The 24,566-nt window shown below is 47.1% G+C and overlaps 2 protein-coding genes across 2 annotated transcripts in view; both read right to left on the bottom strand.

The window, feature by feature from the left end:
- The window catches only part of LOC140410235 (NACHT, LRR and PYD domains-containing protein 3-like), a 437,830-nt gene that overhangs the window by 129,577 nt on the left and 283,687 nt on the right, over positions 1-24,566 (bottom strand). The gene's annotated exons all lie outside the window — the stretch shown is intronic.
- On the bottom strand, positions 6,134-22,881 carry LOC140410239 (uncharacterized). The gene is given in 4 exon segments (XM_072498201.1): positions 6,134-9,613; positions 9,616-10,257; positions 17,554-17,669; positions 22,739-22,881. Coding segments are annotated over 3 exon segments (3,108 nt in total). The 5' UTR covers positions 17,654-17,669; positions 22,739-22,881; the 3' UTR covers positions 6,134-7,247.

The following is a 24,566-nucleotide window of genomic DNA, read 5'->3' as shown; positions in this document are numbered from 1 at the left end:
TCAGTCGGATCGGGGGCATCAGCCGGATCAGGGGGCAGCCCCCCCCCCCCCCCCCACCCCCCTGCCGATTAGCCATCTCCCTTTCTAGGCCAGCCACATGCCCGCGCCTCCCGCACTCTCCGTTCCCCCCAGCCCCAACTCTCTCTTCAGGCACCAGCTCCCCTTTGGCCAATGCAGCAGCAACCCGGTACCCCCCTCCCCACTAGGTCCCCCCCTAGATGCGTTGCTCCCCCATAGCACTCCCGTACGTCAGCTGACTCCTGCTGACCCCAGCCGCTCCCGCCACTCCATCGAACCCCCCCAGAGTGAGAATCTCCTCCCCCTGCCCCCCCCTCCTGTCCATCAGCGGGCGCTCCTCTCCAGCACCACCCTGACCCCGCCCCCTTCCTTCCCTAGCGCGGGAAAAAGCCCGCGCTTTCCACCAATTTGGCCCCGCCCCCTCTGCGCAGCTCCCTTTCGCGGCCTGATCCCAGCTCCCCCACCTCGGGCTTCCCCTCTCCCCTCCCCCCCCCCATGGGGCCCCCTCTTCCAACCATCGACCCCCACACTCTCACCAAACCCCCAATACGAACCATTTCACTCTACCCCACCCAGCACCCAAAAAAAACCAGTACCAAACAGAACAGAACATCCCTCCCCAAAACACAACAATCACATCAATCCCCTCTCGACATCCCCTCGCAACCAACCCTCAATCCGAGTCCAACGTTTCGGCCTGGATAAAGGTCCACGCCTCCTCCGGCGTCTCAAAGTAGTGGTGGCAGTCCTTGAAAGTGACCCACAGTCGCGCCGCCTGCAACATTCCAAATTTCACCCCCTTCCGATGCAGAGCCGCCTTAGCCCGATTGTACCCGGCCCTCTTCTTGGCCACCTCCGCGCTCCAGACCTGGTATATCCGGACCTCTGCATTCTCCCACCTGCTGCTCCGCTCCCTCTTTGCCCACCTTAGGACACACTCCCTGTCCACAAAGCGATGGAACCGCACCAGCACCGCCCGCAGCGGCTCGTTGGGCCTGGGCCTCCTCGTCAGGACTCAGTGGGCCCCCTCCAGCTCCAGGGGCCCCGGCCAGGCCCCCGCGCCCATCAACGTGTTCAGCATCGTGACCACGTATGCTCCAGCATCCGACCCCTCCACTCCCCCTGGGAGACCCAGAATCCGCAGGTTCTTCCTCCTCGACCGATTCTCCATGTCCTCGAACTTCTCCTGCCATTTCTTATGCATCGCCTCGTGCGCCTCTACCTTCACCGCCAGGCCCAAGATCTTGTCCTCGTTCTCCGAGGCCTTTTGCCGCACCTCCCGGATCGCCGCCCCTTGGGCCTTCTGGGTCTCGAGCAGCTTGTCTATCGAAGCCTTCATGGGCTCCAACAGCACTGCCTTCAATTCCGTGAAGCAGCACTGGAGAAATGCCTGCTGTTCCTGCGCCCACTGCGCCCACGCTGCCTGGTCTCCACCTGCCGCCATCTTGGTTTTCCTTCCTCGCACTTTACGCTGCTCCAAAACTACTTTTTTCACCGCTCCACTCCTGGTCCAATCCATACAGTGCCGGGGAAATGTTACTGTCACCTTCCCACACTGGGAACCGTCGAACAAATGCCGCTGGGGGCCCTAAAAAGAGCCCAAAAGTCCGTTTCTGGCGGGAGCTGCCGAACGTGCGACTTAGCTCCGCACAGCTGCAACCGAAAGTCATCCTTTTATTTCTAGCATCATGGCATGTGGCACGGGGAGTAATCCCGGGGTTACATCCCTAGAGGTCCTGGGCAGGATTCTCCGACTGCTCTTGCTGAAATTGCGTTTGGCGATCAGCCGGAGAATCCCTGTTTACGCCGAAATCGGAGGCGGCGCTGTTTTTCCCAGACTCCGCCCCTTCTGGAAGGAATACTCGAGGAGCACGCCGCATAACGTTGGACGACCTCAGGACTTGACCTGAGGCCCTCCCCTGATGCTCCGCCCCCGATGGGCCGGCTTTCCGATGGCATCGGTCGTGTGTCCTCTCAACGTTCGTAATCCTGGCATGGCGGCTGCGGACTGTGTCCATCGCGCCACAGTCGGGGTGGGGGGCAGCCATTCTGCTGGCCAAGGGGGGTTTCGGTGGGGGCTGGGGGGACTGGTGGAGCGTGGTCAAGGGTAGCAAGGGGGGGTTACAGGGAGGGGTAGATTTGGGCAGGCCGGGGCCACGCACTGCCGGCGCCATGTTGTATGACGTGGCGGTGGCCACGGACCCGGCCTTTCTGAGTCCGTATCGGCAGGTAAAGCCGGGGGCATTACGTGACACGGCTGCTAGTCTCCCACTGGACGGAGCATCGGTGCAGGGGCGCCGCCGATTTTTTGGTCGTAAGACCAAATTCATCCTGCAGACATAGCCGCATAGTCCCTGCTCCCGTCTTCTCCATGTCTTTTATCAATAATATTGAATACCCGACGCTTAGTCGAGTGACTTCCACTCACGGAATCTTTTCCCTATTTACTCTCTCCAAACCTCTCATCAACTATGTTCGTATGTCCCCAGCAACCCCTCAAAGATTAAGTAGGTCATCTTTGAAAACCTCTCAGTAAAAGTCTACTATCCCCTTTCTAATGGATTTGTTGAAGTTTGGTGATCAGCATTAACCACAAGAATTCTACTGATGTCAAACTGCAGTTCTTAACCTTCCAGCATGATCAAGATGTCTTTCTACTATTCCTCGACTGATAAACACAAATAATCAATGTGATCATCTGAACATTGGAGATCAATGGGCGGGATTCTCTGATCCTGGGGCTAATTGTTGATGCCGTCGTAAACGCCGGATCGTTTTACGACGGCGTCACCTGGCCCCTAGGATCAGCGATCGTGCACCGCACAGGGGGCCAGCACGGCACTGGAAATGAAATGAAATGAAAATCGCTGATTGTCACAAGTAGGCTTCAAATGAAGTTACTGTGAAAAGCCCCTAGTCGCCACATTCCGGCGCCTGTTCGGGGAGGCTGGTACGGGAATCGAACCGTGCTGCTGGCCTGCCTTGGTCTGCTTTCAAAGCCAGCGATTTAGCCCTGTGCTAAACCAGCCCCTGATGGGAGCCTCACGCTGCTCCAGCTGCCGATACGGGTGTCAGAACAGGCGGCGCGGGTCCGCGCATGCGTGCCACGGCTCACGTGAGTTCACGCATGCGCCCTTCGGCCGGCGCGAGTTTGTGCATGCGCGTGGGTTGCCTTCTCCATGCCGGCCCTGACACAACATGGTGGAGAGCTACAGGTGCCCTGCGCGGAGGAACATAGGCCCCCACCGGGATAAGCCCACCCGCCGATCGGTAGGGCCCGATCGCGAGCCAGGCCACCGTGGAGGCCCCCCTCCCCCCGGGGGTCAGATCCCCCCTCCCCCACACCAGGCTTCTCCCCTGCAACATGAACGCCGAGGTCCCGCCGGGTAGGACCATACGAGAACGGCGGCGGGACTCGGACTAACTCGGCGGGCACGCGGCTCATCGCGCGGGTAGAATCGCCGGGGCTTCGAACGGGCCCCGCCGGAGCCAATGGCACCGATTCTCCGGTCACTGGCGAATCGGCGAACTGGCAGCGGAGAGGCGTTGCGTGAATCGGGCCCCCCCCACCCCCCGCCGATTCTCCGACCCGGCGCAGGGTCGAAGAATCCCACCCAATGTCTCTCTGACCATCTTCGCTTCATAAAAGTATCGCATTTGCAGTGTAACAACTTTCCATCATAAAGTTCATAATTTCACATCTTTCTTGCTTGTGTTGATCTTTTTTCTATTTTGGCGTATTTATCTTATTATGCTTGGCTTTCTGAACTCACTTCTGTGCGGGTCTTAGAAATGTATTTTTTAATAATTAATGTGTTAATGTCTAACCTTTGTGGGTGTGCGTGTAATTTTGTGAATGAGATGAGTGATTGAGGTATCGCTTGCAAATATCCAGCGCCAGGGCCCAGGTTCGATTCCCGACTCGGGTCACTGTCTGTGCGGAGCCTGCGCATTCTCCCCGTGTCTGCGTGGGTTTCCTCCGGGAGCTCCGGTTTCCTCCCACAAGTCCCAAAAGACGTGCTGTTCGGTGAATTGGACATTCTGAATTCTTCCTCTGTGTACTCGAACAGGCGCTGGAATGTGGTGACCAGGGGTTTTCACAGTAACTTCATTGCAGTGTTAATGTGAACCTACTTGTGACAATAATTAAGATTATTATTATATCCAGGGCATGTTTGTGTGGTAATTAGCAAATTACAAAATGTTGCTTGTGGATTATTTTTCATTCAAGTGCGTACTACTCTGAGGGTAAGGTAATATACATAGCTTACTGACAAATATCCTGGTGCACAAAATTCTTTCTGGAGCACCATTCAGTTCTTGGTCTTAATACACAGGAACATTTGATTTTGATTTGATTTTATTGTCACATGTATCAAAGTACAGTGAAAAGTACTTTTCTGCAGCCAAGGGAACATACACAGTACATACATAGCAGACAAAAAAAGAATAATCAACAGAGTACATTGACAAATTCTACATCGACAAACAGTGATTGGTTACAGAGCGGAACAAGGGGGCCAAACAAAGCAAATACATGACCAAGAGCAGCATAGGGTGTCGTGAATAGTGTTCTTACAGGGAACAGATCAGTCTGAGGGGGAGCCATTGAGGAGTCTAGTAGCTGTGGGGAAGAAGCTGTTCCTATGTCTGGATGTGCGGGTCTCTCCGTGTTCTCTCCGCACCAATCCACGGCTTGGACACATCTGTACTCTACCCTAAACATTAGCACTGGTTCACAGCTTCCTACACGGGCTTTGAGTTGTAGCGTTACAGTGGAATCACTTGTCCCAATAATCTGTGGAATATCAGATTTTTGGGGCTCGAATGCCTTATTTAGGGATCGGGGTTATCAGGAGAATGGGGATGAGAAAATATCAGCCATGATTGAATGGCGGAGCAGACTCGATGGGCCGAGTGGCCTAATTCTGCTCCTATGTCTTGTGGTCTTATCAACATTCCCTGTCCATACAGGATAATTGATGCCCCAGTAAAGATTTTTCATTTTTTGAAACAATTGCCATTTTGCAGATTTGCAGCCGTTAACTTGACTGTCAGCACTATGTTATGACTTTTCATGGTGTTCATTTCACTCTCCCAAGTACACTTTTCTTTAAGTAATTGGTTGTTTTGTGTTTTTAGTTGATCAGTTTGTGATCTTAACAGTTGAGCTGTGGAATCCGTTTCTGATTTTAACTGTTGCAATTCACCAATTTGGAATGATAATTGTTGAACTTTGAAGGTTTCATTTTCTAGTAACGTTTTAGTTTGTTCACATTTTTCAAGCTTCGATTTTGTAGCTCCTAATTGGTCAATGACTGCCACTAGTTTTCCTTTGGCAGATTTAAGTTTGCAATTGTGTTTTGTGTTTGTGATTGTTTCTTGCTGCTTATGGAGCTGTGCCATTACTGCAAAAGACCATTTCATATGTTTCCCTCTGGTCAAACGTGTGGTTTTTTCCCCAAGCCTTTTTGCTGTCGTCAAGGGACCACTGTCCTTTGGGGATATCATATTTTGATTCAATTTTTGTGGATGCTTTAGACAGTCCAAAATGTCTATAAATTGAAGATTTAAGGTCACCCAATGTATTGTCAACAGAGACTTCTGGTACAGCACGACCTCCCCTTGAAGTTGTGGGAAACTTTAGACCCTTTGAAGGAACCAGGTCTATTTTAGGACTTTTGTCCACCATAAATCCTGCTTTAAAACCAAATTTTTCTGGTCGTAAACGGTTGTGTAATTTGACGATTCCACGACAACTTTTTCAGTCGTCTTGGGTTTAGTTATACGACCTGCACCCGATTGAATAGTTGTGTCTTAAAAGGTCCTTTCTAGAGGGGTCGAAGCACTAGCCGGTGTGGCTTTAAGACTTTTAATGGGTGAAAAAAGATTTTCTTACCCCAGTCTAGCCATTTTTCGGATAGATGTCTTTGGGTCTTCCGTCCTTCTGGTCTTTCCGCTAACGGTACGATCTTCGGTCTTCCGATTTCCTCCGACTCCGTGCTCCTCCACTTTTGCCGTACTACGCCAATTGTAGAAATCTACTTTCGAAGTCTGCCCTTGGTTGTGTGTAGTCTCGTATACACTCAACAAAGTAGAAATTTAACCACACGTCTCGGATGCTTAATGAAATCTTTATTGTCTCTATTGATTATAATTGAGAGTTTGAAATCTTCTTGTGGTTACCAATCAAATGTTCTCAGACAAGCCCCTGCCAGCAGAAGACTCTTAAAAGATATAATTAGCTTAATGACTTACAAACGAATTGAACTTTTAAAAATACAGTAATGCTTTCTTGCTCAAAGCCAAACAGCTTGCACAGACTTGAGAGTTGGAGTAGAAATAGAAATAGGAAAATAAGAAATAAGGATAGCAAGTAGTTAGGTAAATAAAATAGGGTGATTCGTGAATGAAAATGGCTGCCCGGACCTTTATCTTTAAGGAAAATGTTATCAGTCTGATTCCATCTATCCCTACCCTTGTAATGTGCTGATTGGCTTGGATGAGTCTCAAATGTATTTGATTGGATGGTTAGTTGTCAATCACCAATATGCAACATAGCTGTGAATATGTTGCACCTTTGGATGTTTGTTGTGTATTGGAATGTGATTTACACTTTTAATCAGTTCTGGTTTCTACTGGTTTTTGCTATACTTTTTCACATTTTGTACAATGGCAGATTCATGTTATCCATGTTAACTTATTGTGACCTTCGTTGAATTGTTTCATTCGCTTCGAGTTAGACCGTAGATGTTATAAATGTTTCATATCCCTGCTTTCATTATTGCAAGCTGTACACTTTATAATCTGAAATTGTGTTTGCAGTCTTATGATGGAGTTCATTTTCAAAAGTGAATTTTGACATGGGCTTTTGTATTTACATTAAAATGGCTAAATCAATGATCCTTTTACCTATCAGAAATAGCTGGTTCCCTTCAGAGGCCATTCAATCTCTCTCCTACACATGACGAGGAGGCCATTCGGCTCCTTGAGTCCATCTCATTGAATGGGTTGCATCATTCATTTAAATCATTATTAATTTACATCTTGCCAGCATTAAACATTCAAATAAAATACCTTATCTTTATTTGCCCTATCATATCTAACCATACTGATGTAACACCTTGATTCAAAAGCCCGTGATCTCGTATGCTGGATGAAATATCAATGTAATCGATGATGTGCTCATAATTAAATTCCTTAGCACCAGTTCGAAGCATTCTCCTACTTTATCCACTCCAAGTCTGTGATGAATTTAATTCAAGGAGGAAGCTTTTGAGGCTGTCCTTGGTCATGTCCCACAGGAGTCTCTTCAGTTTATCATTCCATGCACCGGTTCCACACCCACTAACAACTGTGGCAGCTCTCCCAGCACCAGGCCCGTCCCTCGTCTGTCCGCTGCCCTCTGCACAAGGGGAGCTGGCAGAGAATAAGCTCGAAAAGTTAAATTTGAAGTGAATGGGAACGCCTTGGCCATCTCTGGGAAAGTCCATTTTCAAATTCTGAAGTGCCGCCAGTATAGTTGGCGTTTGACCATCGCAGGAAGTGATCATGAGCTGGGGGATGACGCTGCGATTCTCAAAGAATGGTCTAATATAATTGAGGTTAACATTCTCCAGCACAGAAACTGCTGCCGATTCCGCCACCACACACAAACAATTACATTGTCTAAGATTGGGGTGCTGTATCAATAATTCGTCGAACCAGAACATTAACTCTTCATGAAACTCCACAATGGTGAGAGAGTATGGGACACGGAAACCCACTTGGTGATTGATTTCATATCGAACTATTGAGTACTGATTCTCGCTTCCGACACTGCTTTCCACACAGCTTTCAGCTAACTGGAACCTGAACTGATCGGTCCACTCCACGCCCAGGATGTAATTGATCAGCCCATTGATCAGATCATATTTCCCGGATTCTTCATTCCCAATGACAATGATGGTCCTTGAATTGGCCGAGTCCCTATCTTCACCAAAAATGGACTTCCTCCAGTATTTCACCCTCGGCGACTCTATCAGATTGATTATGCCATTGTTACCGAAAGGGAACGCATCTGCAACCGGGGAGGATGGACGGAGAGGGAGTAGGTACTCTTCCTCCATTTCCTCTTTCAGAGGGAGCTGGTAGACTTCTGGACACCCAGCATTTAAAAGTTTGCTCATTTTCTGAGCACGTTCTGCCAATTCGTTCGGAGTCTTCTCGCTGGAGGTCACAACCACTTTGTCCTGACTTGGAGTACCTCTGCCTGCTTCCCCACAAACAGCGGAAACCCAGACCCTGTAGGAAGTGCCAACGTCCAGGTTGCCCAATGTCCATGCACAAACCGAATCATCGGTCCTTTGCTCAGCCCACGTGTCCTCCTGGCTACTGCATTTCTGATAGTTGATTAAGTAATGTCCAATGTTGACACCATCACCGACCCGTACTGGGGCGGTCCAGGTAATGGTGAGTGAGTTGGGTTGAACATTGGAGACTGAAACCTCACCAGGAGGAGCAGCAGGAAGAGTGAGAATACTTGCAGTGGGATCGCTGAACAATCTCGCCCAAGACTTACACACATAGGTCGACCTGAACTGGTACCGATGGTGTGGTTGCAATCCAGAAACTATAAAGGTCTCGGCAGCATCCCGTGTGTTCTCTCCGCACCAACTCACGTCTTGGACACATCTGTACTCTACCCTAAACATTAGCACTGGTTCATGGCTACCGACAGGGGCCTTGAGTTGTAGCGTTACAGTGGAATCACTTGTCCCAATAATCTGTGGAATATCAGCTTTTTGTGGCTCGAATGCCGTATTTATCAACATTCCCTGCTCATACAGGAAAATTGATGCCCCAGTAAAGCTTTTGTCATCTACGGACACGATTGCCATTTTGCAGTTCTCGGTGAGCGTATTTTCCCCACGGGACTTGTTGGATTTGGTGAATTGCAGGAACAGTCTCGCCAGTTTTCTCATTTGTTGGGAGACTGATACGGCATCGAACCAATCCTCACTCGGTTGCCTTGTGTCACCTTGCAGTTTGTAGCCTGGTTCTCTTGAGTGCGCTGAGGCGTTGAGGTAGTTGGACATCTCCTGTAGATAGGTATCTTCATCGCACAATGAGGTGAAGGTAAAGCAGGCAACGTGTTCAACCATTGGATTCACCAAAAGACTGTCCAACTCGCTCCTTGTCAGAATGTCCACTCCTTGCAACATAGCCAGATATGCTCCCACTGTGTTCATTTCCTTCTCTCTCTTCCCAATCCAAGTGGTTAGAGTATGATTGCTAAACGGAGATCGCTCTTTGTGATACAATATATCGGCCAGACCACTTTCCTCATGTCCTGTTCCACGGATGGATGGCAGAATTTTCCCCAGATCTTTCTGAAACACTGTTTGGTATTCCAGGCACATTGCCTTGAATGCTTGAATTTTCGTCTTTAACTCGGGAAATTCTTTGGCAGCAGTAGTTTTAATGAGATCATTGCATCTTATTTCTATGTCATGGAGCTGGTCCAAGAGTAGTTGGCACCGATTGACCAGTCCAATACTGACCTCCCTCACTATTTGAGCAGCTTTCGAATCTAACATCTTCAGGGGGTACAACTGAGGGGCACAGCTTTTTCCCCGTTTTCGCCCAATAACTTGGGTAGTGTTGAGTAAACGTAGAAAGCATCCTGGTAGCTCACCGGATTAGTATTGAGTAGGAAATCTCCATGAAATGTGCAACTGAATTTCTCGGAAATTTTCCTTTCATCATCGGAAAGATTCAGGGAACCTTTTCCCGCGATGTTCAAGAGTGGGATCTTTTTGATCATCACCTCTAGGCTGCCCTCGATTTCCTGCTTATTGTCACTGGAAGAATATTCTCGATCGAACACGAAGAAGGCCTGTGCTCCATACATCACGGCAGTGACAACGTGAGTTGCGGAGCCCTGGTCAAAGACGCAAGGGTAAGTGATATTCTTGGGTCCTAGTTGACTCATAGTCAGTTGCTCGAACCGGGTTGTGGCTCGGTAGTTGAGGGTGACCCGGGCTTGCTGCTTCGATTTCTTGCTGTCATTCATATATTTGGCAGAACCGCTCACCTCCACCAGCCCCCCCAGAAAACTGGCCTTCAGCGAGGCTTCTACATCCAAGTAGGACGCCTTTTCCTCAATGGTGTCTGAGCAAATTATGCTAAAGTTGGTGTTCGGTTTGGGCTGAGTGTCGAGGTTCTTCAGGAGCTCATCCAAATCCCATAAGGTGACGCCTGAAAAATAGAATAGATTAGAAGTTAAAATAGAAGTGCTACACTGGCTAATGAGCACCACTGGTGGAGGGCGGTATTGTTGCATGGGCTGTACAGAGTGGATACTGCACCGTCTGACCGGCAGCATTGGAGAGAGTGGTGTACTGAAAGAAGGGTAGTTCTGATGGAGTGCTGAGCATTACTGAGAGTGCAGTGGACTTCCGAAGGGTCACTACTGGTGCAGTTTTACACTGTCGGAGGGAGTGCAATGACATAGTTCTGCATTGTTACGGGGCTGTAAACTGTAGTACTGAAATGTCAGGAAACACTATACTGGATGGTGTCAACAATCAGAAGGGTTGCATTTGGAGTGAAACTACTGAGCGGGCGCTCTTCTTCATTCTTGGGGGATAACACCATTATTTCTGGGATGATTGCAACTATAAATTTTAGGTTATTTTAGTATTAGCAAATGATAAACATGATCAATGCTAGAAACAACTGCACATAGCTAATCATGTCACAATTTAGAATTTTCTCCATAGGCAACAGTGATTGACTCGGCTTGCTGGAACCTGAGCTATTAGAATGCAGTGGGTTAGCGGTAGTCTTAAGCTCGAGAATGAGTGCAGTGGGACCAAACACTTAACTGTGGATATTCTGTAAGTGACGGAGAAGGTGCAGTGAGGGTGGACTGCTGCCATGACATGTTACAATTTAATAGCGACCCAAGAGATGTAGCAAAAGAACATTTATTCTTTTTTTAAAATTTAGAGTACCCAATTATTATTTTTTTTCAATTAAGGGGCAATTTAGCGTGGCCAATCCACCTAACCTACACATCTTTGGGTTGTGGGGGTGAAACCCACACAGACACGGGAAGAATGTGCAAACTCCACAAGGACAGTGACGCAGGAACGGGATTCAAACCCAGGTCCTCCGCGCCGTAGTCCCAATTTTATTTATTCTTCAAAGATGATTCCCAGAGACATTGATTGGCTGAGAATGTAGGTGATTAGTGAGATTTACATTTTTATTCTCTCAAAACTGAGGCAATAGCTTCAACGAGTACTGGAGGGGTGCAAGTATTATATTACATTTGTAGCATATGTTGTTAAAGTCGACAATATTACTATGGAAATCGTTGAGCGATGTTTCTAAAATAGGAGCATAATTAGTGAAATAAAACAGAATAAAAATAGCTGTAGCATGTAAGTTCAGTTAGTGATGTAAGATTCAGTGCTAACCGCAGTTAGATAAATTTCAGCTCAAGAGCTGATGGTTGGAGAGCAATATGTGATACTGCCTTGCATCAGTGAGGAGTAAAGCTACCTGTACACTTTATTCCAGGAGTAGTTCCAGCACTTGTGCAAAGTAAATCAGATTTATCTGTGTTCAGGTAAAGGAGGGTGCGGCTGTTAGAGAGTCATGAATCTGGATAGAAATGCATAATACAATCAACCCTTACAAATGTTGAAGAAGTTTGATTTTTTTTGCACCTTGCAGGATGTTAGAATTAACTGGAGCAAGAAGCAAACTGACCACAGCACCATTGAGGAGGTGACTATTCTAGTGGGAACGTAAAACAGAATGTTTGGGGACGGTATAATTAAGGGGATTGGTGTTGTTCTCTGCAACCGAGACTGTGAGCCTTGAGGGCTGTGGCTTTGTTCAATGTCATGGTAAAAGGCTGGAGACGAAACTGGTATGGGGTGGGAAGGAGTCAGTTGTTGGGATCCATGTCGGTACCAACGACATAGGGAGGACGAATAAGAGGTTCAGCTGAGGGAATGTGAGCAACTTGGGACTAAATTGGAAACCAGAATCACAAAGGTAATAGGGCGGGCTTCTTCGAAAATGGGGCTATGACCCCACGCTGGTGGGAAAACGGGCACCAACCACTCCAGCGCCAACACCCCTGAAAGTGAGGAATTCTCCAATTTTTCGGGGGCTAGTTTGTTGCCGGAGTGGTTGGCGCCGCTCCAGCCGGCGCCGAAGGGCTGCCGCGACTTTGCGCACACGCGGAATGGCCGGCGTGATCTCGTGCATGCGCGGACCGGCCGGCATATTTCCGCACATGCGCAGACCGGCCGGCGTATTGCTGCGCCTGCGCGGGGTTCTCTTCTCCGCCCCGGCCCCCGGGCAATATGGCAGAGGCCCGGCGTGGGGGAAAGAAGGCCCCCCACGAAACCAGCCCGCCCACAAATCGGTAGGCCCCGATCGCGGGCCAGGCCACCGTGGGGGGCCCTCCGGGGTTGGACCCGACCGCAATCCCCCCAGGAACGCCCCCGCACACTTACTGCCAGGGCCCGCCATACATGAGGTGAGTAATTCACGCCGGCGGGTCTGGCCAAAACTGGACGGCCACTCAGCCCATCGGGGCCCGGAGAATCGCCGGGGGGGGGGGGGGGCGGGTGCTGTCAACAGCCCCCGACCAGCATGGCGGTAATCCCGCTGGCCCCCGAAAAACGGCACCGGAGAATGGGGCAGCCGCCGTTGGGGCGGTGGGGTGGGATTCGCGCCTCCCCCGGGGATTCTCCGACCCGGCGCAGGGTCGGAGAATCCCGGCCATAATCTCTGGATTAGAACCTGAGCCAAGTGTAAATTGCCAGAAATTCGGATAATGTAATCCATGACCGAAACATTAGTGTGGGAGAAATTGATTTTGATTCAGGAAGTACTCGTACAAGTATTACTGACTGAGAAATCGGTGCTGTTACTTTGGCCATTATCTGAACCATTCTGGGACCACTGACATTGCACATAATATTACGAGCCCTATAGAGAACTTTCAACTAATGGCTAGAGTGGAGGTTCAGTCAACGGAAATTTGAAAGGGTCAAAAGCAAAGACAAGTCATATACAGGGTAGAGAGATGGGTGACGTTAACCAGGCTGTGACAAGACGAGAAGAGGATAAAATAATAAATGTACACAAATAAATAAGCTCAGAAAAGTAATGAGTGGTAAAGTAAACCAGATTTTGTTTTCATCTGAATGCACGCAGAATTCGTAACAGGTTAGATGAATTCATAAAGAAATAGAAATAAATGAATATGAGCGAATTGCCATGTGAGGCATGTTTGAAAGGTAACCGTGGCTCGGATTTGAATATGCAAGGATAGTTGTCATTTTGGCTTGGTGGAAATAAATTAAATAGCTCCAACACCTCAATATAAAATCAGTACAGTCATGAGAAATCAACTTGGCTCAGTGCATCAAAATATCATACCAGCTTGATCGGAGCTGAGAAAGAGTAAAGGAGAAAATTCACTGGTCTCAGTGGTTTCTAGACCCATTGCAAGTATCTGCACTGTAGAACAGAGCATAAATCAAGGAATAATGTTGTTGTATAAGAAAGGTGCTGATTAATCGCGGGAGCTTTAAATCCTCTGAGTTGATAAATCAAATTGGAAACGTTACATTGGAGTTCATAAGATGTATCTGTGGTGGTTTCATTTTAAAACAGCACATTCGGAAACCAACTGGAGAACAAGCTATTTTAGATCTGACAATGTGCAACGATATCTGGTTAATAGAAAAACATCCTCTAGATAATAGTGATGACAATATGATAGAATTTTGCATTAAGTTTGAGGGTGAGAATTGTCGATTTGAAACTCATGTCTTCAACATAAAGAAAGGCAACTGCAGCAGAATGCGAATTTGGGGAGCTGGTTTAAACGTAAGATGGTAGACCAGCCGTGGCAGATATTTGAGGAAATATTGATATCTCTCAGAAACGAATATATTCCATCGGGAAATATTGAACAGAAAGATGCACCATCTGTGGCTGACTAAGGAGCCTGAGGATGAAACAACAGGATATAGATATATTGGAGACTTGGGCACAGAAATAGAAGATGGATTTTAACCCAGACAAATGTGATGTGATGCCTTTGGGATGAACAAATCTAGGTATGAATTCTACTGAAAATGGCAGAACCCTTAGGAACATTAACATAAAGAGGAATCTGGGCATGCAAGTCTACAGTTCCCTAAACGTGGCAACACAGGTGGCCAAGGTGATTAAGAAGGCATGGCATGGTTGCCTTCATTAGTCAGGGCATTGATTACAGTTCTTTGTTCTTTGTTATCAAATTAAAAGCAAAGATGTACAATTTTGCAAGGCATGATGGTAGCCCAGAAGATTTGAACACTCTTAGATACAGAAAGGCGAAATAATAGGGAAAAAGGTGAAAAAAAATATATCACTATGGAAACCTGGCCAGAAAAATAAAGACAAGCAGCAAAATATTTATGTTCATGAATCCAAGGGACATGGACTTTGCGAGACCAGCATTCACTGCACATCCCTAACTGTGGTGGTGCGCTGCCTTTTCGAGCCCCAGCAGTCACTGTGGTGTACATGCAATGACAGACTCGTAAGGAAGGAAGTCGCAGGATTTTGACCCAACAACAATGAAGGAACGATAATTCATGAACATAAATATTTTGGAGAGGACATTCCAGGTAATGGGGTTCCCCATGTATTTGCTGTCACTGCCTTTCTGGGTGGTAGTAGTAATAGGTTTGGACGGGTTGTGTCAAAGGCGGCGTGGTGAGTTCCTGCAGTGCATCTTGTAGATAGTACACATTACAGCTACGTTGCATCGGTGGTGGGGGAAATGAACCTTTGTGCAACGGTTGTCAAACAAGCAGTCTGCTTTGTCTTGGATAGTGTCGGGCTTCAGGAGTGTTGATGGAGCTGCACTCATCCAGGCAGGTGGCGAGTATTCTCCCTTATCCTTTTTTTAAAAAAAATTTAGAGCACCCAATTCATTTTTTCCAATTAAGGGGCAATTTAGCTCAGCCAATCAACATCCTTGGGGGTGAAACCCAGGCAAACACGGGGAGAATGTGCAAACTCCACACGGACAGTGACCCAGAGCCGGGATCGAACCTGCAACCTCGGCACCGTCAGGCAGCAGTGCTATCCACTGCGCCACCGTGCTGCCCATTCCATCACAATCCTGACTTCAGCCTTGTCGGTTGTGAACAGACTTATTCCTCGTCTCTGAACTGCTCTTGTGGCAACAATACTTATCTGGGTCGTTCAGTTCAGATTCTGGTCAAGGATAATCACGAGGACATTAAAAAATATATCAAAAGTGAGCATTTGATGCGACAGGGCAACTAATATAGAGGAACAAGAAAATTGCAGAGATTTAGAACTTGTCAAACGATCACAACAAATTATAATCGAGGTGGAAATGGCTGCTGATTGATTTGCAAGTCAACTAAATATGGGCCGAATGGTTGCCATGGAGCAAGCAGCGTGCTTAAAACACAGCCTCTGTTTCTGGATAATTCAAAATGCGCAAGACCTGAGCATTTTCCCTACACATGCATGTCTCTTCTCCCAAGCATAAATGAGCCATGTGAAGAGGGGCACTGATGAGATTAAATTGGTTGTTAGTAGACCTGTGAGCGCACTCAGTGTTGTTCAGCAAATGCTGTCTAATCACAGAATCATAACTAACTGTAGACATTTTGTTTTGTAGTTTTCAAGGATTGTCTGGTTATGTACAGACGGTATTCTGACTATTACGAACAACTGAAAGGACGTGCTGTTAGAATCAATCAGACAATTGTTCTGATGTACGGTTAATGCACAAGGAATTGTGCTGGAACTGAAATTCATGCACGACTTTGCTCAATAGTATTGTAGCATGACCACTTTTTGGACTGTTGGCAGCACCCAGTTACTAGGAAATTTGAGTGTTATTGCAACTGCAGAGTAACAAGAGTACTGCAGATACTCTCTCGGGCAGCGAACAACACCCACCCAAACAACCAATGAAAATGCACATGGGCACCAGGAAGAGAGTTGACATTTTTTACGTTTTTGTATGCAATGCAAGAACAGAAACTGATGAGACATAGAAAAAGTTTGGGGATGATGGATGTACAGTGGTTAACTTGCATAATTGACATTTACAAATGATAATACATGCAAATGTGTATTTTGGTCTTAATGATAAGGGGGTTAATTGGTATTGAATGCGGTTATGTATTAAAGGTCATACATGGCTTGCCGTAGTCATATGTCCTTTATTACAAATAGTTCCAACCAAGACATTGTCCTGATAGCAACGCAATTTTGACCTCTTAGCAGGGATTAATCTGGGGGTGGGGGGATGGGGGGGGGGGGGGGGGGGGGGGCGGGGAGAGAACGGGCAGAGGGGAAAGGGGATGGTGGGGAAGTGGAGAGAGGGCGGGGATGGGGAATATAGCAGATATGGAGGGGAGGCTGAGCAGGGAGCTGGGGGAAGAGAAAAGTCGGGGTGAAGCAAAAAATGAGCAGAGAGGGGAAGGAGGGGCAGGGGTAATTGCAAAGCAGCAATTGCAGAGGGAGCAGATGTTGAGCCAGGAGAAACGTGGATGAGCGGTTTTCCAAGAGTGGGGGGGATGGCCATTGAGGAGTGAAGGTGTTGAATGTAATTTACCATTGCCACACTCCAGATTTTATCTACTTTTCCTTTTTGTCCACAATTGAGCAGCGCCATCTTTCTGACAGACCTTACACGTCACTGGCAGACCTTACACGTCACTGACAGACCTTACACGTCACTGGCATTGCATTTGCGCCACCTAGTGGTTTTCTTGCCAATAAGCGGAGTATTTAAATTTTCTCATCTGATTCTCAGTTCCCTCGCTTCAGAAATATTCCAACATAATTCTCACTGGCTGTTAGTTGCACTTACATCCTGTTTTTACTGTCATTTGCCACTCTTTTTAATTCTCTGCTCTGGCTCTCATTTCTAAATATTCTCCAGAAAACCTGCTATTCACAAGTCAGCTCAAGCTCTCCAAACCAGAAGTTATTATTTAATATCAGAGTAATAGTCTGGATTTTAATGAAATGAAATGAAAATTGCTTATTGTCACAAGTAGGCTTCACATGAAGTTACTGTGAAAAGCCCCTAGTCGCCACATTCTGGCGCCTGTTCGGGGAGGCTGTTACGGGAATCGAACCGTGCTGCTGGCCTGCCTTGGTCTGCTTTAAAAGCCAGCGATTTAGCCCTGTGCTAAAGCAGCCCCTATTAACTCATGTTTAGTTGTAACATCATATCTTGGATGGATTGAGTATTCCGGGATGAAATTTGTTTTACTTTCTGGATAACTATTGGTGTTATATCGTTTACGATTGTAGAATTTTCTCTTGCATAGCATTGAGTTTTTGCATAGCATTGAGTTTATGTCCTGGGTAACATTTTATATATACCGTGGATGATCTTTGAGTTATATCTTGGGTGATATTGGGATTATTTGATGAATCACATTCAGGTTACATCCTGGCTAACATTAGTATTACCTGGGATAAAGGTGTCGCTCCGTCGGTCATATAGCATCCCTACGCGAAGGGGTCTCCCAAGAGTTGGCATTTCAAATATGTCATTGCTTCCTTCAGCCATTGTAGCAGATGGGTCACTGAAATGAGGAAGAAAAGTGGCTCTCGCACATACAATTCTATTGATTACTTAAAACAAAACAACACCAATTGCGAGGTGTAACCCTGCTCGCAATTATTTAAGGGCATAATCATGCCGTTTGACTATCATAGAATCACATTATTGTTAATGCGAAGGCCAGTTGGCCCATTGTGTTAGCACCAGCCCTTCCAACGAGCACCTTGACTTTGTGATATTTACCGATCTTTTCCCCATACCCCTGCACATTGTTTCTATTCAAGTGGCACAGTGGAAGAGTAGTTAGCACTGCTGCCTTAATTCCATATACCTGCCTTCTGGGTTCAAGTCCGGCCTTAGGCGACTGTCTGTGTAGAGTTTGTAAATTCCTCGTGTCTGCATGGGTTTTCTCCGGATGCTCCGGTTTCCTGCCACAGTCCAAAGGTTAGGTGACTTGGCCATGCTAAATTGCCCTTAGTGCCCAGGGGCGTGCAGGTTAGACTCCGAGGTTATGGGAATAGGGCGGGGTGGACATATGGAGAGTGCTCATCCGAAGGATTGCTGCAGACTCGATGGGCCGAATGACCTCATTCTGCATTGTAGGGATTCTAAGTAATCATCTAATGCCCCCTTGAATGTCTCGATTGAACCGGCCTCCGCCATACTTCCACGCAGTGCATTCCTGATCCGAACCACTCGTTGTGGAGAAAAACGTTTATTTTCTTGCATCGTAATTGCTTCATTTGCATATCACTCTAAATCTGTGTTCATTCTTTCTTGCTCCTTTTCTGAGAGGGAGCTGTTTCTCCCTATTTACTCTGTCCAGCCCTCTGGCGATTTTTAAAATAATAATCTTTATTGTCACAAGTAGGCTTACATTAATACTGCAATGAAGTATTACGGTTTGAACATCTGTTCCAAATATTCCCTCAGAGGTTGAACTGTTTCCCTTGGAGAGAGGAACGCTGAGATGTAACCTCATAACTGAAGTTACTCATCCCTGGGGACATTCTTGTAAACCTATTCTGCACTCTCTCCAATGCACCAATATACCTTCCTATCGTGTGGGGCCCAGAACTGTACACAATATTCCATCTAGGTTCTAACTACTGTCTTGCACAAGTTAAGGACGGCATCCTTGCTCTTGTACTCTATTCCCCTATTTTAAAAAACCTTAAATATTGTATGGTTTTGATGGCTCGCTACACCGTTCCTGCCACTTTCAATTATCTAAGTGCATATCCACTCAGGACGTTTTGTGTCCTGCACCACTTTTAGATTTGACCCCTTATTTTCTATTGTCTCTCCATTTTTCTCCTACCAAAATGCAGCAACTCACACTTCTCTGTATTCAGCTTCCTCTGACATCCAACTGCCCATTCCACCAAGTTATAGGTTCATCGGAACACGAGTAGGCCATTCAGACCTTGGAGCTTATTCCACCATCTAATGAGATCATGGCTGATCTGTGGCTTAATTCTATATACCTGCCTGTGGCCCATATTCCTTAATATCTTTGCTTAACAAATATCTCTCTATCTCAGATTTTAAATGTACAACTGTTCTAGATTCAACGCTCTTTATGGGAGGGAGTTCCAAACATCTACCACCATTTGAGCGAACAAGTGCCTCCCTACAGATGTCCTGAAGGATCTAGTCCTAATTTTTCGTCTATGCCCCCAAGTTTCAGAATCGGCAACAATGGAAATAATTTATATTTATCTACCCTGTTTTGCTCTGTTGGTATCATGAATACTTCAATCAATTCACCCCTTAACCGTCTAAATTCTAGGGAAAACAGGCCTAATTTGTGTAATCTTTCCTCATAACTTAACTCCAGTAGCCCGGTATCATATTGTAAACCTAAGTTGCACTCCTTCCAAGGTCAAAATATCCTTCCTCAGGTGTGTGTTATAACCTGCCTGCCTACCATTGGCTGGGGACTAATGGCAATCCACAATCCTTTGGGAATACGAGCTTCCCCAATGAGGGGGGGCGGAGAAAACATTAGCAGATTCCCTGCATAATTAAAACTGGCCAGTTTGGAATCGGCTAGAGGAGAGTGAACAGCAAGGGAGTTGCTGCTGCTGTTGTGTATATATATATATATGTTATTGTAAATAAATGTTATTTCTTTCTATCCTTCAACTCGTGCTGGATTCTTCGTGGCCCTCACAAAAGTGTGGTGCCCAGAACTGCTCACAATACTCCAATTGGGGTCCAACCAGTGTTTTGTATAGCTCTAACATAACTTCTGTGCCTTCATACACCAATCCCCTCGATATAAAGGCTAGCATTCTATTCGCATTTTTGATTATTTTCTGCACTTGGTCAAGGCATTTTAAGGATCTAGAGCCGAAAGTCTCTTCGAACATCCACTGTATTTAACTTCTTTACATTTAGAAAGTACTCTGTTCTCTCCTTTTTTGGTCCAAAATTGATAAACTCACATTTGCATACATTTAATTCCATCTGCCACAAATGTGTCCATTCACCTAACCTGTCAATATCTCCATGCAATTCTATGCTATCATCTAAAATGTCTACAATGCTAACTTGGCCACATAACTTTATATCATCATCATTTTTGGATATATGGCTTTCTATGCCATCATCCTAGTCATTAATGAATATTGTGAATAATTGAGGCCCCAACACAGATTCCTGTGGTACACAACTAATCACATTGTGCCAATGAGAGTCATTACACATTATCCCCAATCTCTGTCGCCTGCAATTTCCTAGCCATGTCAATAATTTGCCCTCAACTCTGTGGGCTTCCGTCTTAGTTAACAGCCTCTAATGTGGGACTTTATCAAATACCTTCTGGAAATCCATATGAATAACATCCATAGACATTTCCCTGTACATTACCTTAGTCACCTCTTCAAAATATTCAATAAGATTAGTAAAGGCATTACCTTCCCTTCACGAATCCATGTTGGTTCTCCCTGATCGAGCAATTTCCTGAAGTGTTCAGTTACCCCCATCACTGATTATAAGCTCCAGCAATTTCCCCACCACAGATGTTAGGCTAACCACACTGTAATTCCTTAGTTTTCCACTCTCACCCTTCTAAAAAGTGGAGTGACATGTGCAATTTTGCAGTCCAGAGGGATTATTCCTGAACCTAGGGAATTCTAAAATATTATAGGTAGGACATCTACAATGTGCTCCCCTAATCTCTAACACCCTCGGATGGAAACCTGGGGTTCTGGGGATTTGTCACTCTTTAGTTCCATTACTTTCCTGATTACCAATGCTGTACTTAAGTTAATTGTATTAAGTCCCTGTCCCCTATCGACTATTTATTTGTTTGGCATTACCAGCAAGTCATCATCTTTTTTAACTGTAAATATTGAGACAAAGCAATTGTTCAACATTTCCCCATTGTTACTGACAATATCTCCATTCTTATTGATTATGGTGTCCCTTGCAAGTTTCCTTTCACAGTCCATTTTAGTAGCTCTTATAGCTGCTTTGTGGCCCTTTGCTGGTCTTTGTATCTATCCCATTCGTCCGGATCTGTGCTTTGTCTTGCATTTTTGTAATCCCCTTCTTTTCGTTATATGCTGTCCCTCACCTCTTTAGTTGTCCATGGCTCTTTTACTTTTGGAAGTGGAGACTGTTCCTCTCAGGGGTATATGCTCGCTCTGTATCTCGTTAAATGTTTCTTTAAATATTCTTCACTGATCTTCCGTTGTTTGACCCATTAACAGATCTTCCCAGTTTACCGTGGTCAGCCTCTGTCTCATCCCGTTAAAGTCAGCCGTACCAAAACTAAAATCGTGGTATCTGAATCGTGCTTTTCACTTTCAAACGCTACATTTAATTCAATCATGCTTTGATCACTATTTCATAAATATCTGTAAAGATTTAATCACCTGCTAATGGTCGCATTCCAAGCATTGTTTGGCATCTTTGAATTTGTCTGTATATGTGTTTCTGGAACATACCTCTTCATTCACCTGAGGAAGGAGCAGCGCTCCGAAAGCTAGTGACATCGAAACAAACCTGTTGGACTTTAACCTGGTGTTGTAAGACTTCGTACTATTTCATAAATGTTCATGCACAGTTAGGTTACTAATTAAATTGGGCTCGTTATTCATAACTAAATCTAATAATGCCGGTCCCCTTGTTGCAACTAGAACATATTGCTGCAGGAAACTATCCTGGAAACATTGAAGAAACTCACTACCTTTTCTAATAGGTGCTCCTCACCCAATCTATGTGCGAGTTAAAAGCTACTCTGCCTAATTTCTGCATATATACAATCTAACACCTCGGGCGCGATTCTCCACTCCCACGCCGAAGTGGCCGCGCTGTCGTGAACGCCGTCGAGGTTCACGACGGCGCGGAACGGCCCCGGTCCCGACCGATTCAGGCCCTGGCAATGGGCCAGTATCGGGGCCGCGTCATCTACCCGCGCCAGGCCTTGTCGCCCGCGTAAAAGCGGTGGCGAATAGATGACACGGCCAGCGCCGCATAACTGACGTCATCCGCGCATGCGTGGTTGCCGTCCTGTCCAAATCCGCCCCGCAAGAAGATGGGGGACGGATCTTGCGGGGCCGCGGAAGGAAGGAGTTCCTCCTTCAGAGAGGACGGCCCGACGATCGGTGGGCACCGATCGCGGGCCACCCCACATTCAAGGTGAAGCCCGGTGCAGGATCCCCCCTCGCCCCCCCGCAGGCCGCCCCCCCCAGCGTTCACGCACCGCCCACGACTGTAGCGACCAGGTGTGGACGGCGCCGGGGGGAACCCGCCGTTTTGGCCTGGCCGCTCGGCCCATCCGGGCCTCAGAATCGCGGGGGTGCCGGAGAATCGCCATTTTGGGGGTCTCCGCCAATTCTCCGGCCTGCGGCCCACAAAACTCGACCGGCCCGTTCCCGCCGCTTGGGAGAATCGCGGGAGGGCGTCGGAACGGCGTCCCCGGAAATTCTGGCGGCCCAACCGGCGTGGGAGTGGAGAATCGCACCCCTCAGACCTGCTACAAGGGGGTCAATACATAACACCTTTACAGTTTAAAAAAATCCTTTGTTCCTCAGATTCACGCCAGACTTTCAATAAAAATATTTACAGCGATTTTCCTACCTGCAGGGGGCTGGCAGGGCCCCGGAGTTCTTCTCGCACCTTCAGCTGCGTGAACGGGTCCCCGCACCTCCGGTTGCGAGCCCGCGCATGCGGACGGCAGCGGCCTCCAGCGGCTGAGCCGAACGCAATGGCAGACTCAGCCGGCGGACCTGGACCAACAAAGAAGATCCCAATGATCTGCCCCGCGCTGCTCCATCTATCCCCCCGCCCCCCCCCCCCGGCTACCCATAAGGCTCACCCCCGGTATTTAATCCCACCCCCCCTCCCCACAAGGGGGGAATCCTGACCGGCTGGTCGTGGTTAGAATCACGCCGTCGGGAATTCGGCCAGTCGGGACTGGAGCATCTGGCAATGGCCCCCCCCAACCGCGCCGCGTAACACGGGAGCGGCGCCGGGCCCTATCCTGTTGTAAAAATGGATTCTCCGCCCCCGTGCCAAACGCTATTTCTCCACTGGATGCTTTGCCTTCATTATATCCTCCCTCACCATTCCAGTGATAGTAGTTCAAATCATAAGGCTGCTCCATCCTCTCTGCCATCTGCACTGTCCCTCCTGTGAACTTTATAACCAGGTATATTTAGTTTCCAGTTCCGACCATCCTGCAGCCATGTCTCCATAATAGTTACTACATCCTAATCTTCAATTTGGATTTGCACCTGCAGTCCATCTAGTTTATTCCTTACACTCTGTGCATCGGTATATGGCGGTCCTTTTTAAAATAAATTTAGAGTACCCAATTCATTTTTTCCAATTAACGGGCAATTTAGCGTGGCCAATCCACCTACCCTGGACATCATTGGGTTGTGGGGGCGAAATCCCTGCAAACACGGGGAGAATGTGCAAACTCCACACGGACAGTGACCTCGAGCCGGGATCGAACCTGGGACCTCGGCGCAGTGAGGCAGCAGTGCTAACCACTGCGCCACCTTGTTGCCACTGTACGGAACTCTTAATTGTGCTATTACCCGTGACCTGCCCCTCAGCACTGATGTTTTATTCTCTTGTTTATTATTTTTCTCTTCTGGTTTAACCAGTATACCCTTGTCATTTTGCCAGCACCTGCATTTCCAGAAGTTGGTTTCCTAACTATTTCATTACTCTCTGCCCTGCTATTTGTTTTTTGGAACTGTACTGACTTCCCCTGAGGCCTTCCCGCTTCCTGCTATTTGCTGTCTTAAAGTCCTTGTGGCCACACAATTTATCCTTTCCGCTGAGACACTGGTCCCAGATCGTTTCAGGTGGAGACCATCCCAACAATATAGCTCCCTCCTGTCTCAATATTGATACCAGAGCCGGATGTAATGGAGCTCCTCTTACCTACCCCACTCCTTTAGCCACAAGTTTACTTCCCTAATTTTCTCCACCCTTTACCAATTTTGGCGTGTCATGGGTAATAATCCCGAGATTATAACCATTGAACGCCTGTTCTTTAATTCTGTTCTCAGTTCCTGATATTCCTCAAACGGATCCTCTTTCCTATTCTTGTCTATGCTGTTTTTCCCAATGTGGACCATAACAACTGGATCCTCCCCGTTCCTCATCAGTATCCTTTCAAGCCAGTTAGAGATCACCCGGTGCTGCGTAGGCGACATAGCGCCATAGGCACCATCCTGCTCACAAAGGATGCTATCAGGACCCTTCATTGTGGAATTCCCTATCACTGCCACTTTGCGTTTGGCTCCCCTGCTTGATTGGCCGCCTGTATCACGCTGCAGTTGTCAGTTTGCTCATCCTCCCTGCAGTCCTTTTCCTCATCCACACAGGGAGAAAATACCTCGTACCTGATGGACAAGGTCAAGAGCTGAGGCTCCTCCATTTTTGAATCCAG

This window comes from Scyliorhinus torazame, chromosome 4 (genome assembly GCF_047496885.1).
Source record: "Scyliorhinus torazame isolate Kashiwa2021f chromosome 4, sScyTor2.1, whole genome shotgun sequence".
NCBI classification, from domain to species: Eukaryota; Metazoa; Chordata; class Chondrichthyes; order Carcharhiniformes; family Scyliorhinidae; genus Scyliorhinus; species Scyliorhinus torazame.
Note: the sequence above shows the minus strand (reverse complement) of the source record. Positions and strands in the feature narration are given on the sequence as shown.